Genomic DNA, 19,446 nt, shown 5'->3' on the forward strand with positions numbered 1-19,446 from the left:
GGTCACATCGGACAGGCAGGGCCACCCTGCCCGGTAGCCGTCTTCTCTCTTCTCCCACCAAAGGGCTTCATCTGCAATGACCCTTGTTCTCTTTCATCAGAGGTAAAGGACCGCTCAAAAATACATCAGATGTGATCAGTGCTGCCAAGAAAATTGCTGAGGCAGGATCCAGGATGGACAAGCTTGGTCGTACCATTGCAGACCATGTGAGTGACACACTTGCCATGTGGGGTCTTTTAAGTTCACCCAGGGACTCAGGCAGCCCGGCACAGTCCCTTCCTGAGGTGGCAGTAACAGTCATTTTCACAGGATACAACACACTCTTCTCATCTAAAAAAATTGTTCTTAGCTCACCAGCATCGATTTTGAAGGGTCTATGAATTCCTGTTTCTCTTTTCACATGTCTGAAGAGGCAAGCACAGTTTGTAGTAGAGTACGTATCTGGAGCAGGTGTGTCTATCCTGAATTCTTGACAGATAAAAGCCAGCCTCTACTGGCGATGCGTTTATTCTGAGTTCCCTTCTGACTTTCAGCTCCAGGCAGGCGCTGCTTCTGCAGCCAAACACACTGACTGACACAGGTTCGTGAGTGCCTCTCCTGGTGGATTTACTTCACATAAGAATCTGCCTCATGTACCCAGTTGGGGACAATCGTCAGTGTCCTCAGCACTGGGGGTTCTCAACTACCCAGCCTTCATAAAAAACCCTTTATGAAAAAATGTGCCTCGTAACTCCTGGAAGGTTTGCATTTTCCTGGATGCTTCAAGACTTATGAGAGGCTGTTTCTCAGTTAGAGTTCTACACAGTTATACGCCCTTCACTCCAGCCCCTTTCCCTGAGGTAGCCAGCCTCTCAGCCTGCGTCCTGGTGCCTCCTTGCTCAAGCCCTTTCCCTTTATAGGTTCAGAAGTCATCCTGACTCTACTCTTTCACGGAATCCAGTACTAACCCTGACATCTCCTCTAGCCCCAAGAATCCTGACCCATCCAGTCTTTCCTCTCTTCCACTACCAGCTCAGGCCGGACCCCCACAGCCTGGCGCCTGGACGGCTTTTTGTGGCCTCTCCTCTCCCCTCCCCTCAGCTGTCAGTACAGTCTTCCTACATGATCATCTTCACTGCTATCAGATATGGCTCTGCTGTGCAGAATAAAATCCAAAATTCGGTCTCTCTACACCACCCTCACACTCACTGCGCCCAGTCTCCCAGAGGGAACCGCTTGCTGTACATACTTGAGAGGTCGTTTGTGTTTCTTTCTTTGGGTAAAGCTTCCTAAGTGCAGCCACCCTAGCGAAGACCTCAGGGTCTGCAAGTGCTTGCTTTCTTGCTGTGATTACTCTTCCTCCATCTTTGCCGGAGGAGAACCTCTCCTTTCATCAGGTGTTTACAGTCTATGTCATAATTGAGCAGATAGCGTGCCTCAGAGCAGAACAGCTACTGGGAGGGTTATTTCCTAGCTCAGAGCACTCTTGACTTTTCTCCAGAACCAAGCTCTTGCTTGCTGAGGCTTTTTCTCACCTTCAGGGCCTGGGCCCAAGCAGAGTAGCCCAGGGCTATGACTGCCCCCAAGTAATTGGGTAACTCGTCTCTCATGCCCTTTGCTCCAGCAAGGAGAGGGGAAGCCTCTTGGTAGTACTGAGGTTTAGAAACAGTCCCTGGGGGGTGTGGTTTGGGGCAGGCCTGGTGTGCTCTGTGCTAAACCTGCTTGCCCATCAGTGTCCAGACTCAGCCTGCAAGCAGGACCTGCTGGCCTACCTGCAGCGAATCGCCCTCTACTGCCACCAGCTCAACATCTGCAGCAAAGTTAAGGCCGAGGTGCAGAACCTTGGTGGGGAGCTCGTGGTCTCTGGGGTAAGTTTCATCTGTGAAACGAAGTAGTTGGTGGGCATAGGTTGGCCTTTGTCCACATACCCTCCTTACCCGCCCGCCCTGAACTGGGGAGTGTGCTGTGGGAATCCCTGAAGTTCCTGCCTAGTCCAAGGAGGCCAAGGGCTGCCTCTCCGTCGCTCCCTGCTGAACTACTGTTCTGTTTAGTACTGTGTGGTGCGTGATCGAGCCGGCCTCTTCCTAGGAAAAGGTACCTACCTACCTTCCTTCCTTTTATTCCCCCGTGGAAGAATTGAGCCCGTTGAAAAATTGCAAAGATGATGTATCAAGGCTTTTTGAAATCCCCTCTACCTGTCCGAGTGCCTGAGTAGTACCCCCCATTTTTTGCCATGTCACAGTTCTGACCTTGTCACCTGGGGCAGGGCAAAAGTGGTATCTGTGCTGGGCTCCACTAATTCCCTGTGGCTCCTGCCAACCGCACAGACTTGCTTTTCAAAGGAACTTTGTGTTAGTGGCACCTACAGCTGCCATCTGCTCACCTGCTGCAATGTCAGTGCCCCTGGGCCGGACTGAAAGCGGCGGGTGAAGTCTATTATGGCTGACTCCTTCAGTTTGTCTGAGTAAATAAAAACTTGCTGAGGGGTGAGGGCAGGCAAGGCAATAAATGCCTTAGATTTTTGTTACTATTTTACCTTTTCTTCTTCAAAAGATCTGAAATGGGTGTTTTTAGGGTATTTGGGTAAGAGCAGCAAGCCACGGGGGGAGAGTTCATTAGTAATGGGACTGTTGCCGTGCCCTGGAGCAGGAGGTCAGACATGTGCTCCTCACTGCCCCATGTTTGTGTCTCTTAGGTGGACAGTGCCATGTCCCTGATCCAGGCTGCCAAAAACCTGATGAATGCCGTGGTGCAGACAGTGAAGGCATCCTATGTGGCCTCCACCAAATACCAGAAGTCTCAGGGTATGGCTTCCCTCAACCTCCCAGCTGTGTCATGGAAGATGAAGGCACCTGAGAAAAAGCCCTTGGTGAAGAGAGAGAAACAGGATGAGACACAGACCAAGATTAAACGGGCATCTCAGAAGAAGCACGTGAACCCTGTGCAGGCCCTCAGCGAGTTCAGAGCCATGGACAGCATCTAAGGCTGCCCTAGCCAGCTGTTCCCGCCTCTCAGAGCTCTTAAGATCAGTCTCTGTTCTTCACTCAAATGTATTTGCTAAGGAGACCATTCATGTGAGATTCCACAGAGAAATACATATTTGTGTTTAAGCCAGTCACAAATACTTTCAGCATTCAGGAGCATATTTTTAGATATATTTTTATAAGCTTAAATAAATAAAAATTCCATAACCAAAGAAAATCCCACAGTAACTTGTTAAACACTCTGACCAAGCTGTGTAGTGTGGCATTAAGGTTCACGAAAAGGGGGAGAGCTGCCTCACCCTTTGTTCAGGGAAGGGCCTCCCAGCAGCCCTGGGTCCCAGCAGGTTGGCTGGTATTAAATGACCAAAGATGACCCAGGGTAAGCAAACTGGGTATCTCAAGAAGCTGTCCCTGGAGAAGAAATGTTCCTAGAAGAGTCCTGAGAGGGACAAACCACAGGAATTCAGTAAAACAATGTATCATGCAGAAAACTGATTACTCTTTTAAAACCGATCCTATGACATAAATGAGAATTTTAGTGCATGGTTACAATTACTAATGTACTCTGCTGCAGGACATATTAATAAAGTTGCTTTTTGTCAGGCTAGATGTTGTAATCAGAACATGCTTTTTTCCCTTTCTTTAGCTTCGAATGCAAATACATCATTTGGGCTCATTTCTAATAACTGCAATGTTTCCTGCCTTGGGCTCACAACAGAAGCCTAACAAAATAGTGTTTGCTTAGGCAATAATTTAGACTTTACCTTATTTGTGATTAATATAGCGATTACTATAGCTACAAGGTATAATTTTACTGTCTTATTTAAATTTTATGAATTTGAATGTTTTTACACTAACCTTTCCCAATAAAGTCTACCTTTAAATCATGTCTAAGAAGCCATCGTCATTTTCCTTTGCCTCCCAGAAAAGTCAAGTTTTACACGAAACATCTGGATTTGCCCGCAGCATCTGCAGTGTCCCAGCCAAGGAGACTGTGTTTGTGGCTCTAGGCCACGGGCTGCACAGCCTGTGCTTACAGCTTCCACGACAGCCCACCAGGGAAGACCATGCCCACCACCTCAGGAATTCACATGTGCACCCTTCAAAGGGAAGGTCAGAACCTTGGAGGCGTCCTGAAAGTCTCCATGGACAGCATCCCCTCTCTTCTGAGTTCCCGTCAGCTCACAGCCATACCTGCACAGTAGCAGCCTCCTAAAGAAAACCGATCCTAACTCCACATCCCTTCCCAGAGACACATCCCACCTTAAGCAAGACCCCCTAAAGAGAGGGGTATAGTCATCCCTTCTCAGTCCCATTCTCTGCCATCCTGTCAGCCGTCCCCCTACGGAGGGGGCTCACCTCCATATCAGCAGACTGATTGGCTTTCTTCATCTTCATTGGTCAAGTGCCAGGTAAACCCTTCCCCCTTCCTGGAAGTTCCTCACTTGAGGTCTGCGACACCCCGCTCTGGTTTTCTGTCTCCCGAACCACGTGCTCCCCCTTCGCCTTGTCCCAGTCCTTGAAGAGTGGTGCTGCCCCAGGGCACAGTACCTGGGCCTCTTTGGCTCTACTCACTTCTGATTTTTAACCAGACTTCTGCCTTTAAATACAATCCCAGTGCCAACTTCTCCTGTAACTTGACTTTTGTAACTGCCCGCCAACTAAACTCTCCACATGGATCTTTTTTAATATCTCAAACTTGACCTGTCCATATAGCTTTAAAATGTATGCTGGGTCCAACTACTTCTTAACACTTTACTTCACCTGGTCGTCATCATACTAGATACCTATTGCTGTGTGACAAACTGCCCTGAAGCTAAGCAGCTAAAACATTACCTCAGTTTCTGAAGGTCAGGAATCCAGTACAGTTTAGCAGGAGGTTCTGAATTGGTCTCATGTGGCTGCTGGCAGGCCTTGGTTCCAGGTCATGTAGGCCCGCCCACAAAGCAGCTTATAATGTGGTCATTGGCTTCCCCAGAGGGAATGATCCAGAGAATGGCAACCAGATGGGAGCCACAGTGGTTTCTCAAAACCCGATCTCTAATGTACCATCACTGCCACCATACTCTGTTGGTCACATGGACACTGGGAGGGGACAAGGGGGTGGAGTGCCAGGGGGTCGACTCCCAGTCATCACAACCCAGACCACTGCAGTAACCTCCCCATCCAGCTTCCCTGGTCATCCTGTTCCCCACACCCTCCCCCCCAATCCAGTCTCAATAATCCCTGTAAAACAAGTCTGACTGGGTCCTCGTGGCTGAAGCCGTGCAGTGGTTTCCATCTCCCAGTAGAAGCCAAAGTCCAAAATGATGGTTCAGGCTCATGGCCCTCTCCGGTCTCTCCCCTCACCATTCTTTGTCATTGCCCTTTGCTCATGTGGTCCCACTGCCTAGAATGCACTGTCCTCGGAGACCTATCTGTCTTCTCTTAAGATCTCCTTCAGGTGTCTCTTCAGGTCCCCTATGGAGAAGACCTTTGATAAATCCTTATCATGTCCTCTCTTCAAAGCACCGAACTTGCTTGACATTTACAAGTCTGTTCCTAGTGTAAGCTTCATGGGGGTGGGGACTTTGATTTTGTTCATCACTGACTCCAAGTTCCCAGGGCACCGACTGAATCTTGGGGAACTCCAGTGGGGCTGGACCCAGAAGGCTCTGGCCGCCCTCTGCTTGCCCACCACACCCCGACTCTCAGCATCCAAGCTGACTCTTTGGAACATTCTCCTGGCTTTTGTTGCCATCATTTGTCACATTCCAAATTATCTTCCAGGTTTCAGCTCCAGATCCACGTCCATCCTCAGCTGCTTCACCTCATCTACTGGATGTCCTAGAGCCCAGGACCCCAGTAGCCCCAGCCCCTATCCATGTCTGTCCAGCAGAGGCCAAGGCCCTACTCCTCGGTTGCTGCAAAGGTTCCTAAACTGGCCTACATCAGCCCCCAGCATCCATTATCCATTTTCTGCCTAGTAGCAAAGGAATCTTACAGAAACACCTCCTAAAAAGTCAAGCTTCTGCATGAAGCTTTCTGGGTTGTCCACCACCCCACCTGACATGCTGGCTGCCCTGTGCCTCTTCCCAGGGTGTCTGGCACTGTGGCCCTGCCCTCTGCACGCACACTGCCCCCTGGTGGTGGTTTCTAGGGCCCCGTGCTCTCCCTGTGAGCCCATCCTTTTGTGTCCCGGTCATCATCATTGCTGTATCATGATCCCAAACTTAATACCATTATATACTTAAAAGACTAACTTTTTAACCGCACCTCCTCCTAAACAACATCTGTGAAATCATGTGCTAGTTACATTTTTTTCTAATATACATCAAAATATATTTTGATAAATATTCATGTTACCACCTAAATCATCCAAGTACCACCAGTGAAACAGACAGTGTTGGTCTTGCACAGACACCATCCAGCCAAGGGGCCTGGTTCGTGCTTGAGAAATAGCTGTTGAACCATCCAAACCATTCACTGATTTAAACCCATCTATCAAAAGATTCTGGAAGGCCAAAAGTAGGCAACTGAGGAGGCACCGGGGCCCTGCCCAGAAATGCCCAAATCCTCCATCCTCTCAGAGAGGACAATCTAAAGCAGCGCGGCCTGGGCTGAGCACCAGGGAGACTTGCCTCACCGTGACCCAAGGTCCTTCCCCTTTGGCCCCTAAGAACCATCTCCCCTTGGCATCCTGAGGCTTTTTGCTTCCCAGGAGGGCAAACACAACCCTCAATGACACCCCCATCCAAGATGGCGCCTCACCAGCCCGGCACTGTGGGCCTGGCCACTACCCACACACAGGGCTGCAGAGGCCAGCTCCTCTCTGATGGCAGCAGCTGTACTCCCTGCCCCGCTCACCACACTGCACAGCCTCCCATGGCTCCTGGGCAGGTTACTTAAAAGGCCCTACTTCACCTCTACAGTCTTCTGACAGCTTCCAACCTCCACCCAGGCCAGGGTCACCTGTCCACTGAAGGAAGAGAGACATGGACATGCCCATGTGCAAGGCATGCCCAGAGCCCATGTCAGGCCTTTATCCACAATCCTACATCTCATTTTTACAACCCGTGAGATGTCAGCTCCACTACCACCCCTCAATCTTTACACCCAAGTCACACAGCTGACAAGCAGCCAAAGTCCCCTCCCAGTTTCAGAATCCAGTCCCTCCAAAGCCCCCAAGTTGTGACCTTCCCTTCTGGAGCTCCAGAGGGCAATACAGGGCCTGTGCTCCCCACCCCCACCCTGACCTGCCTCCCTACAGACTAACTGGGAAGTCCCTCATATCCCACCCACGTCCGCCCACCCCTGTAGGAGACCGTGCTCCGTGGCGTGGGCCCAGCTCCCACTTGGAGATGCACAGGACCCACGCCCACGGATAGGTTCTCCCATGGGGATCAGGCCTGCTATGAACCTAGGCCGCTTTGAGTCTTGCTTTTTGCTAAAAACTCCCTCACCCGGGTTTGTGGCCAACATTTACTGCAAAGTAACTTCCTAAAAACTATGCCAAATCTTCCAAGAACCAGTGTAACCAGTTCAAGCACTCTTGCCTTTTCATTTGCAAATATCCCTCTTCTGGGATGTGATTACCTAGCATCCTCTCCTCTGTTTTCTGTAAAAGGTAACCACCTAAAGCAACCTATACATAGTAAATGAGGACCATCATGTAATGTGCAGAGAAACCCAATAAAGTCCTGTCATAGCCAAGGCTTCGGCTTTTGCTTCCTCTTGAAAGAAAAGCCATGCTGTCCCTTTTCCTCCACCAGACTCGGGAGTCCGTGTGAATGTCTCATTTCATCCATAATGACTCGGACACTGCGGGTTGGTGCCCGCATCACACCCCTGTGCCTGGTTCTCAGGACTATGCCTGTCAAGATGCAGGGACTCTCCAGGTCCCCAGCTAAGGCCACTCCCTGGCTTGTTGCTGGATCCTGGCCTGCTCAAGGGTTTTGCCCCACAATTCTCCCCTCTATTTCCCCGCTTTGCCAACTTTTCCTTCCTCTTAAATCTTTCTCATCACATACGAAACATGCAGTTAAAAAAACAAAAGCTCTCCTTGAGTCGGTGTCTGACACAGAAGGCCTTAGATGACTGTCAACCCTCCAGCTCCACTTCCCCCCTCTTCCACTCTGCCCAGCTCACCCCCTCCAGTCCTCTAAGGAGCATGTGGAGTTGGTGGCCACCCCTCCTGCCTTTTCACACCTTCTCTAGATTTCCACTGTCCCGCCCTTCACCAACCCCTGCTCCTCCCCGCTCACCAGCTCCTCCTCCTGACGTCTCCCAGGGCAGCGGCCCAGGCCTTAGGCCTTGGTTCTCTTCTCTGGTCTGGGTGACTCCTAAGCCTTGGGGGCACGCTGCTAAGTGTGTAATCACCAGCTCTCGCACAGGGGATGTGTGTGTGCACACATTTATATACATTTAACTCCAATGAAGGAGCTGTAGTACGCGATTCACAAACATAACAAAATACGCAATTTTGTGAATACGCAATACGCAATACACTCTTTCTTGGTGTACACTTCTGTGACTTTTGACAAGCCCACCGAGTTGTCAGCACCAGCACATTCGAGACACAGCACGGTCGAATCGCCATCCCCCGAAGATTCCTTTGCGCTCCCCCAACACAGTGGAACTTTCCCCAACCCTAATCCCTGGCAAAACCCTTCCCCTATAATTTCACATCTTCCAGGATGACACAGAACTCGAATCAGACAGTCTGCAGCCCGCTGAGCCCGCCTGCTTCCCACCAGCGGGATGCCTGTGAGGCGCACACCAGTGCCGGGGTGGGGGTGGGGTGGGGTGGGGGTGCTGTGCAGCCGTCCATTCACCTCCGCTGCGGGGCAGGGCCAGCTAGCCTGTCCACCTCCCAGGGGAGGGACATTTGCATTGTTTCCAGGTGGTTCATTTTTAAAAATAAAGTTGATATAAGCAGTTGAGCAAAGATTTTCATTTATCTTGGGCAAAGACCAAAGAGTGAGATTGGTTAGGCTGCATGGCACATGTTGAACTTCTATTACAAGAGACCAGCGGACTGTTTTCCGTGGTGCCCACATCATTCCCCACTCCCAGCCACGCTGCTCTGCATCCTCGTCAGCACATCGCAGTCAGGCTGTCAGGGTTTAATGGTTCTCAGCCACTTCAGTACCTGTGCAGCCGTGCCTTGTGGTGGTGTCAATTTGCATTTCCCCAACAACTAATAATGGTGAGCATCTTTTCACATGCTTCTCTGTCATCTATATTTCTCTGGTGAAATATCTTTGAATCTTTTGCCTTTTTAAAATTGGATTGACTATTTTTCAAAAGATTTTATTGATTTACTTGTAGAGAGAGGGGGAGGGAGGGAGAAAGAGAAGGAGAGAAACATTGACATGTGAGAGGCACACTCACTAGTTGCCTCTCACATCCCCCAACTGGGACCTGGCCCATAACCCAGGCATGTGACCTGACTGGGAGTAGAACCAGTGACCTCTTGATTCACAGGCCAGCACTCAATCCAACTGAGCCACATCAGTGAGGGCTTCCTCTATTTTTTATTGCATTTATTTCTTTTTAGACAGAGGGGAAGGGAAGGAGAGAGGGAGAGAAACACCCATGGGAGAAACATTGATTGGTTGCCTCTTGAAGGACCCCCGACCAGGGACCCTACCGTCAACCCAGGCGGGTGCCCTGACCAGGAAGCAAACTGTTTCCCTTCTGCTTCGAAGGATGGTGCCCGACCAGCTGAGCCACACCAGCCAGGGCTGGAATGACTGTTTTCTTACTGATGAGTCTCCAGTATTCTTTATATGTTCTGAATGCAAGTCCTTTGTTAGATATGTGATTTGCAAATATTTTCTCCCTGCTGTGGCTTGTCTTTTATTTTCTTAATTTCTTTAACAGAAAAAGTCTCTGCCCTGGCTGGTGCAGCTCAGTGGATTGAGCATGGGCCTGTGAACCAGAGTATCACGGTTCGATTCCCAGTCAGGGCACATGCCTGGGTGGCAGGCCAGTTCCCAGCGGGGGATCCAAGACAGGCAACCATACATTGATATTTCTCTCCCTCTCTCCTTCCCTTCCCCTCTAAAGATAAATAAAATCTTTTTTAAAAGTTTCTAATTTTAAGTCAATTTTATTGTTTTTTTAACTTTATGAATTGTGCTTTTGATCACTGTATTTAAGAAGTCTTTGCCTAACTCAAGGTCACAAAGATTACCCTCTTGTTTTCTTCTGAAAGTTTTATAATTTATTTTATTTTTAATATATTTTATTGATGATGTCATTACAGTTGTCCTATTCCCCCCCTTCACTCCCCTCAACCCTGCATACCCCTCCCCCACCATTCCCCATTTCGTTCATGTCCATGTGTCACAAGTTCTTTAGAGTCTGTATTTCCCATACTATTCCTGCCCTCCCACCTGTCTGTTTTCTACCTACCATCTATGCTATTTATTCTCTGTACCTTCTCCCCACTTCTCCTCCTCCCACTCCCCTGTTGCTATCCCTCCATGTGATCTCCATTTCTATGGTTCCGCTCCTGATCTAGCTGTCCTCTTAGTTTGCTTTTAAGTGTGGTTGTTAATAACTGTGAGTTTGCTGTCCTTTCACTGTTCATATTTTTATCTTCTTTTTCTTAGATGAGTCCCTTTAACATTTCATATAATAAGGGCTTGGTGATGATGAACTCCTTGAATTTGATCTTATTTGAGAAGCACTTTATCTGTCCTTCCATTCTAAATGAAAGCTTTGGTGGATAAAGCAATCTTGGCTGTAGGTCCTTGTGTTTCATGACTTTGAATCCTTCTTCCCAGGCCCTTCTTGCCTGCAAAGTTTCTTGTGAGAAATCAGCTGACAGTCTTATGGGAACTCCTTTGTAGGTAACTGTCTCCTTTTCTTTTGCTGTTCCTAAGGTTCTCTCCTTGTCTTTAACCTTGAGTAATGTAATCATGATGTGCCCTGGTTTGTGCTTCCTTGGGTCCACCTTCTTTGGGACTCTCTGAGCTTCCTGGATTTCCTGGAAGTCTATTTCCTTTGCCAGACTGGGGAAGTTCTCCTTTATTATTTGTTCAAATAAGTTTTCCACTTGTGGCTATTCTTCTTCCCCTTTGGTACCCGTATAATTCAGATGTTGGAATGTTTAAAGATGTCCTGGAGGTTCCTAAGCCTCTCATTTTTTTGAATTCTTGTTTCTTCCTTCTTTTCTGTTTGGTTGTTTCTTTCTTCCTTCTGGTCCACTCCCTTGACTTGAGTCCCAGTTTCCTTTCCATCACTATTGGTTTCCTGTGCATTTTGCTTCACTTCAATCAGTTTAGCTTCCATATGTTCCTCTAATTTGTGGCTAAAATCAACCAATTCTGTGACCATCCTGATCACCAGTATTTTGAACTGTGCATCTGAAAGGTTGGCTATTTCTTGGTCACTTAGAATTATAGGCTCTGGGGGCTTTTGAACTGTTCTTGAGTCATAATGTTTGGTCCTTTTGTACTTGTTATGTATGAGGGGAGGAACCTTAGGTGTTTGCCAGGGCGGGGCAACCCAGTTGCTGGGTTGTGATGCTGCATGTGGGGGCGGGGTCAGAGAGGGGAAAAAAATGGTGCTTTGATCCACCCCGCTCTCTCTGATTTCTCTCCCCTCTGTGGCTTCCCACAAGCAAATTGGGCCCCTCTGGTGCTGGTTCCCGGGTGTGTGGGCCCGTGTACTCTCCAGGACCCCATGGGTCTCTCCAACCAACTCTCTGTGAGCCTGGGAGCCTCTCCTGGCCCCTCCACCCTGATAAAGTCTTTCCAGCTGATGCTTTCAGGCTCTAATTCCCATTGCTGGGGCCCTAGCCTGAGCGGTCTGTCTCACTGTTCGCTCTTTCCCTTGGTTTATCTAAGCGAGAATGTATGACCGCAGTCGGCCAGCTGCCTGCGCCCTCACTGGGTCCGCCCGTCGCCATCCCACGCCTGGGATTCACCGCCTCTGCTCCTGGGTCGGTCGGACCGAACTATCTTTCCAGCCGGACCCCACTCCGCCGCTGCCTCTGCCCCTCTTACTGGTCTGGCTGAGTGGTTCGTTGTTGGACTTCCATACAATTCAATTTTCACGGTTTTGGTTGCATTTTTGTTTCTACAACTTAGCTGTCTTTAAATTTAGTTGTGGGAGGGGGCACAGTGTTTCCACCTATGTCTCCATCTTGGCCGGAAGTCTAGTTTTATAATTTTTCATTTAGGTCTATGATTGGCTTTTGAATTAAATTTTGTATAACACGATGAAGATCAAGATTTGTTTTTCAAAATATGGCTTTCCAGCCGTGACCAGTGTGGCTCAATTGGCTCAATGGAACACCATCTTGTGCACCAAAAAGTTGGGGATTCGATTTCTGGTCAGGGAACATACCTAGGTTGCAGGTTCAATCCTTAGTCAGAGAGCATATGGGAGGCAACCAAGCAAGGTTTCTCTCGCTCTTCCCCTTCCTCTCCCTCTAAAATCAATACATATATTTTTAAAGTTTTTGAAATAAGACTGTCCAGTTGTTGTATTACCACTTACTGAAAAGATGGTCCTTTCTTCACTGAAATGTCTTTGCACCTTTGTCAGAGATCAGTTAAATGTACTTGTACGGGTCTATTTCTGGCCTCTCTACTAGGCTTTGGTAGCTGGTGTTTGTGGGAGGCACAATAATGGCTCCCCAAAGGTACCACAGCCTATTTCCTGGAAGCTGTAAATATGCTGTGCACACAGCAAAGGGGAATTAAGGTGGCAGATGGCTGATTTTAAAATAAGGGGATTATTCCAGATGACTGAGGTGGGGCCAATGTTCTCATGAGGGACCTTAAAGTGGAAAAGGGAGGCAGAAGAGTCAGTCATATGAGACCTGGACTCGCTTTTGCTGACTTTGAAGAAGGAACAAAGGTCCACAAGCCAAGGAATGCAGGCAGCTTCTAGGCGCTGGAAAAGGCAAGGAAACGGATCCTCTCGGAACCAACAGGAAGGAACGCAGCACCCACTGTGGATGGCTCTGATTTACTGTGAAAACTGTCAGATTTCTAACAGTTTCAGATTTTCTAACCTATAAAACTAAGACAAAAAAGCTGGGTTGTTTTAAGGCTCATGCTACTTTGTTAGAAAGTAACGGTACTTTGTTGTTGTAACAAAGTAGCATGAGCTACTTTGCATTTCATCAGGGATGAGCTCACACTACTTTGTTACAGCAGCAACGAAAACTACTGCCCTGAAAGACAGTGTTTTTCAAGGCATTGGCCCCTCATTTCTTCTAAGTTGTCAAATTTATAGACCTAGATTTGTTCATAGTATTCATTAATTACCCTTTTAATGCCCACAGCATCTACAGTGGTATGACTTCTTTAATTCCTGATATTGGTCATTTGTATCTTTTGTCAAAGAACCGTATTTTCATTTCAGTGATTTCCTCTATTCTATCTTCAATTTCATTGGTTTCTGCTCTTTACTATTTCCTTTTCTTATTCTTTCTATGGGCTTATTTTGCTCTTCTTACTAATTTTTTAAAATTACTTTTGCTTTCTAAATACATTAGTTGTACGCTTACGTAATTTGATTTTTTAAATATATTTTATTGATCATGCTATTACAGTTGTCCTATCCCCCCCTTCATTCCCCTCCACCCTGCACACCCCCTCCTCCACCAATCCCCCCTTTAGTTTATGACCACGTGTCTCAAGTTCTTTAGATTCTATATTTCCCCTACTACTCGTGCCCTGCCCCCTATCTATTTTCTACCTACCATCGATGCTACTTATTCTCTGTACCTTCTCCCCACTTCTCCTCCTCCCACTCCCCTGTTGCTAACTCTCCATGTGTTCTTCATTTCTATGGTTCTGCTCCTGATCTAGCTGTCCTCTTGGTTTGCTTTTGTTTTGTTTTTAAGTGTGGTTGTTAATAACTGTGAGTTTGCTGTCCTTTCACTGTTCATAGTTTTCATCTTCTTTTTCTTATATAAGTTCCTTTAACATTTCATATAATAAAGGCTTGGTGATGATGAACTCCTTGAATTTGATCTTATCTGAGAAGCACTTTATCTGTCCTTCCATTCTAAATGAAAGCTTTGGTGGATAAAGCAATCTTGGCTGTAGGTCTTTGGATTTCATGACTTTGAATACTTCTTTCTAGCCCCTTCTTTCCTGTAAGTTCTCTTTGGAGAAATCAGCTGACAGTCTGATGGTTACTCCTTTGTAGGTGACTGTCCCCTTATCTCTTGCTGCTTGTAGGGTTCTCTCCTTCATTTTCATCTTGGCTAATGTAATTATGATGTGCCTTGGTGTGTTCCTTCTTGGGTCGAACTTCTTTGGGGGACTCTCTGAGCTTCCTGGATTTCCTGGAAGTCTATTTCCTTTGCCAGACTGGGGAAGTTCTCCTTTATTATTTGTTCAAATAAGTTTTCCACTCATGGCTGTTCCTCTTCCCTTTCTGGTACCCCTATAATTTGTATGTTGGAACATTTAAAGATGTCCTGGAGGTTCCTAAGCCTCTCCTCACTTTTTTGAATTCTTGTTTCTTCATATCTTTCTGTTTGGTCATTTTTTTCTTCCTTCTGGTCCACTCCATTGATTTGAGTCCCAGTTTCCTTTCCATCACTATTGGTCTCCTGTGCATTTCCCTTCATTTCAATCAGTTTAGCCTCCATATGTTCCTCTAATTTGTGACTAAAATCAACCAGTTCTGTGAGCATCCTGATCACTAGTATTTTGAACTGTGCATCTGAGAGGTTTGCTTTTTCTTGGTCACTTAGAGTTACTGGCTCTGGGGCTTTGAATTCTTGAGCTATGTTTTGGTGTGTTCGTGCCTGTTGCGTATGAGGAGCAGAGCCCTACGTGTTCACCAGGGCGGGGCAACCAAGTGGCTGGGTTGTGATGCTGTATGTGAGGGCAGGGTCAAAGAGGGGCAATGGCAGTCCCCTCTGGTGCTTCCTGCTGCTGGGGCCTGCGTGGTCTGTCTCACTGCTTGCTCCTTTGCTGGTTTATCTGCGTGGGAATGTGTGACCACAGTCAGCCTGTCGTCTTGCGCCCTCACTGGGTCCGCCCGTTGCTACCCCACACCTGGGATCCACCCACGGCTGCCTGTGTGCCTGAGTCGGGGGATCTTTCCTGCCCGACCCTGCTCTGCTGCTGGCTCCGCCCCTCTTGCCGGTCTGGCTGAATGGTTCATTGTTGTCGGACTTCCGTATAGTTCAATTTACAGTGTTTTGACTGCGTTTTTTGTTTACTAAAACTTTGTTGTCTTTAAACTTGGTTGTGCGAGGAGGCACAGTGTTTCCACCTACGCCTCCATCTTGGCAGAACTGATTTTTAATAACAGCTATATTTAACAACCAGCTCACAGTGTGTCTGAGACCCACATGGCTTACAGTCTGCTATGAGCTGACTCCAGCTCCTCTCTCGTCTGTCTTCACCTGTGACCTCTTCCTCCCTAGGCTCCTGACTCTCCAGCTACCTACTCAACATCCCCACTTCAATGTCCAACTGACATCTCAATAAAACTACATCCAAAATGATGTCCACCATGAAGTTACAATCTCTTCTGAACCCTTCTCTCTTCCCACTTCTGGAAACAACACCTCCAGGCTCCCATTTGCTCAAGCCCCCAAGTGACACTTCATCCTTGGCCTTTCTTTCTTCACAGGCCATATGCAGTGAGTCAGCACATCCTCTCAGTTGCATGATTAAAATGTGTCTGGGAGCCCTGGCCTGGTAGCTCAGCTGGTTAGAGCATTGTCCTGATTTGCCACAGTTTCAGGTTCAATCCCTGGTCAGGGCACATACAAGAATCAACCAATGGATGAATAAATAAATGGAGCAACAGATCACTATCTCTCTCAAATCAATAAATAAAATTTAAAGAAGAGATATGTATCCAGAATCTGAGCACACCACACTGCCTTCTGTATCACCGTCACCCTGGTTCAAACATCACCGACTCTCACCTCGGTTCTGCAGCAGACCCTGCACCGGGCTCCCGTCTCTGTCCTTGCTCCTTCCCCTTCTCTCGCCACCACAGCAGCAGTGGTCCTGTCAAAATGTCAGTCACGTCGAGTTCCTCCTCGTCGCACAACCGGCCGTGGCCCCCATCTCACAGAAACCCCCCCCATCCTCACTACAGCGTCGAGGTCTGCCCTCCCCCCACGCTCACTCAGCTCCCTACCACTGACTCGGCCTTCTCTTCCCACTCCTAGCCACGCCCAAACCACCCCCTGCCCCATGCTCCTGCCTGAGGGCCTCTGCGCCTGCTGCTCCTCTGGTCTACAAAGCACTTGCTCCCATCCCCACGACTCACAGCCTTGCTTCCTCTGCCCACACTGTATCTCCACGGGGAGGCTCTCCCTAGCACCCTTCACCCCTCTTGTGTTTTACGGTTCTCACACCTCTCGGCGCTCACTGCCTGGCATCACGTTGCCTACTTGTTTGTCCCGGGCTGCCCCTCTCCAGTACTTACCACTTCATGCCCTGGAACACAGCCTGACTCCTACTTCGTCCTAAATCAGATTCGTTTTGTGACTGAGTTTGTGAATGAGTGGGAAGCAGCCAGGAGAGTGCCCCAAACCCTCCCATGGCTCCTGGCTCCACTGGGCTCAGGGTATGCTCCTTGGCAAGGCTGGCAACGCACTAGAGAACGTGGTCCCCTTGACCCCTGTGGCTCAACCTCGGGCATCCCACGCCCATCAGTCCCAGTGAGAATGAGCTCATGTGTTCTCAAACAGGCTGCCCTCTCTCAGCTCAGGCCTTCCTGGGGCTGGAATCCTTCACCATTTCACTGGTAACTACCAGTTTTGGGGGGCCTTCCCTGACCCCCTTGACTAGTTCAGGGGCCTCCTCAGCTCCAGCTGACCACGGCCTCCCCACATCATGAACATGTCACACTGTAACTGCCCCTCCCACCAGTCTGCAAGCTGTCTGACAGTAAGGCCTGTGACTTACTAATCTCAGAACCCTGGGGCCTAACACTGAGGAAGTGCTCAGTAAATATGATTTGAATGAAAGAATGAATGAACAAGTGAATTATTAAAAACCAAGATGACTGAGTGATCGGACGGGACACCATCCCATTCCCCACACCTGTCATCCTCCCACACAGAGGGCCTGGTCAACCCAGCCCAGGAGCAGGAAGCCAACAACTAGCCAGAGCCCATGAGGTACCAGCAAGTCACAGCTCTCAGCCAGTCCTTCCGATAGGCCAAGCCAGTCCTTAGCCAGGCCCCCAACGTGAGAGGGATGGGAGAGAAAAGCAGCCTGTGGGCTTTGGCAGGAAGAAGTCACATCACCCCAAGTACCGATGGCTAGGACTCCCCCATTACCATTTCCTGCCTAACTTCGAACCCAGGTCACATTCCTTGGCCACAGTTCCCGGGATGGCGCTCAAGGGCAGGCAGAGAGGGCTCCTGCTAGACCTACAGACAACAATCAGTGATGAACCACTGGAACTGGACCCACACCCAAGCAACCTGAGCAGGTGGGTCTGCTACATGGCCCAGGCCCAGGCCCAGGCAGTCAGAAGGCCAGCACGAACCCAGACGAGGCCAATGAGACCACCCAGCAGACCCAACTGACGCCATTCCTGACGCTCCGTCTGTGTGCAGTGAGGAGGCAGAATCAGCCCCACTGCCCAGCCCGTGGGGTTAGCAGCCCAGCACTGATCTCACTCCCCCCACTAAACCCCAGATGCGCTTTCCTTGGCCCCAGGGACTGCCTCTGCCTAGAAGCTCATGGCCCGAAGTCCCCCTCCTGTAGCATCTCAGAGGGCGGAAGAGGTCCTCAGTGAGGCCTCTAACTAGTGTAATTCCTTCCAACGGGACTCTTTCCCATATCCCAGATCAGACCCTGGTGGTTACCAAGGCCTCAAGGGCTCTGGGGATTGCCAGCCCCAGCCTGGTAGTACCCCAGAATCTCACAAAGTTGCCCCCACAGCTCCCCATGTTCCCGCCAGCCCTTGCTCAGAGTGTACCTGCTCCCACAGCCTCAGCATTCACCTCTGCCAGGATGAGGCCCAGACCAGACTGGGCCCCAAACCCAAGCTCTCCCCATCTCCCCATGTGTCACCTTCCCCCTTTCTCGAATCCACCTTCAGAGTCTGCTGGCCCCATCTCTAAAGTGACTCCTGATTTTGGCCTTGGCCAGGCCCCAGCGCCTCCGCTCCGAAGCCTGCCCTGCTCTGCCATCTCCCCTGGCCCCCCATCACAGCTCTCTAATTAAACACTGTTCTCTCCTGAGCTGCACATTCAAGCCCAGCAAACCCCAGCTCTGCCACTAACAAGCTGTGTGACCTTAGGCAGATCATTTAGCCTCCCTGAGCCATGATTTTCTCATCTATAAAATGTACTTTGAAAGCTCTTGACAGATTTTAAAGGCAATGAGGCTGTATCCAACACTTGATAGACTTCGGGTCTGCTCCGCACTCTGCCAGAACCCCGAGGCTTCCCACCCTGGTGAAACGGGCTCTTGCTTCCTCCTGCGACCTGGGCAGGCAACAGCCCTCTCTCAAGCTTCCTGTGAGCTGTGGCATGAGGCAGGCAGGACAAGGTCTGAGGTTGAGCAAAGGAGCTGCAGGGATATAAGCCACCCACTACTCCAAGTTTCTTTGGTCCTCGGTTTCCCTTCAGCTCAGGGAAACTGAGATTTCTATGTGCAAAGCCAGGATGAGGAGACTTCTACATGCAGGCTGGGAGGGGCTGCCTGAGCAGCAGGAATGAGCCTCTGGTGCATTGGGAACGGCTGATAAACAAGGCACCAGAATCCAAATCAGGAAGGCCCAGAGCCCAGGTTGCCATGGCAACCTACAGCAGGCTCCCAGCCTCTCCAGGGTGGGGGCCGGGACTTGCCAGAGTTGGTCGGCCCCTGCCTCCGAGGCCTCCTCCCTGGGGTTTGCCCAGCTCAGCATGGACATAGGAGAGAGGCAAGGGCAGAGAGAGGCAGGCCTGGTCTCTGACCACCAGCTTTAGTGAGATCACCCCTCACCCAGAGTGAGGTCTCTGGGGTACAGCAAGCCTCCCCAGCATCCTTCCACCAGTCAGGCCCCATCAGCTGTCTGGGATGGCATAAGCATCCTCACATGTGGTGATGCCCCCAGGCCTCTGCCAGGGCCCGTGGCCTTGAAGCTATTACTTGGGTACAAGGTGTGGGGAGGGAGGCAAGCAGATAATCCCCAGACCTCCCCTGGTAGCAGGGCGGGGTAAGGAACGAGCCCAGGGGCCAGGCACTGGGGCGGTCCTGTGGGCACGTCTTCTCTCATTCAATGGCACAACCCTCTGACAGATGAGGAAACAGGCTCAGAGAAGTTAAGTGGCTTCCCAAGGTAACTGGGTAGTAAAACCAGGTCCCAGCCCAGGTTTCCAACTCCTCAGCCCAGATCCTTCCCAATGGGGCCTGTGACTAGATGCCCTGGGCAGACCATGCAGCATGTCACTAGCAGCCCTTTGGGACCTATTACACACTGACCCACCCAACTAGGAGAGGGCTGTGCCCAGTCTGCACAGACACACAGTAGACAGACAGACAGACAGACAGAGAGACAA

At 49.6% G+C, this 19,446-nt stretch overlaps 1 protein-coding gene across 1 annotated transcript in view; it reads left to right on the forward strand.

Annotated features, from left to right (window-relative positions):
• The window catches only part of CTNNA1 (catenin alpha 1), a 198,758-nt gene extending 194,908 nt beyond the window's left edge, over positions 1-3,850 (forward strand). Inside the window, exons 16-18 of the mRNA XM_037061371.1 lie at positions 101-206; positions 1,713-1,847; positions 2,675-3,850. Coding sequence (XP_036917266.1) covers positions 101-206; positions 1,713-1,847; positions 2,675-2,962 — 529 coding nt within the window. The 3' untranslated portion in view covers positions 2,963-3,850. The remainder of the gene's footprint in view (positions 1-100; positions 207-1,712; positions 1,848-2,674) is intronic.
• Positions 3,851-19,446: the final 15,596 nt, after the last annotated feature.

The sequence above is a fragment of the Sturnira hondurensis genome, unplaced genomic scaffold, assembly GCF_014824575.4.
Source record: "Sturnira hondurensis isolate 20B ecotype Veracruz unplaced genomic scaffold, ASM1482457v3 Scaffold0001120, whole genome shotgun sequence".
NCBI lineage: Eukaryota > Metazoa > Chordata > Mammalia > Chiroptera > Phyllostomidae > Sturnira > Sturnira hondurensis.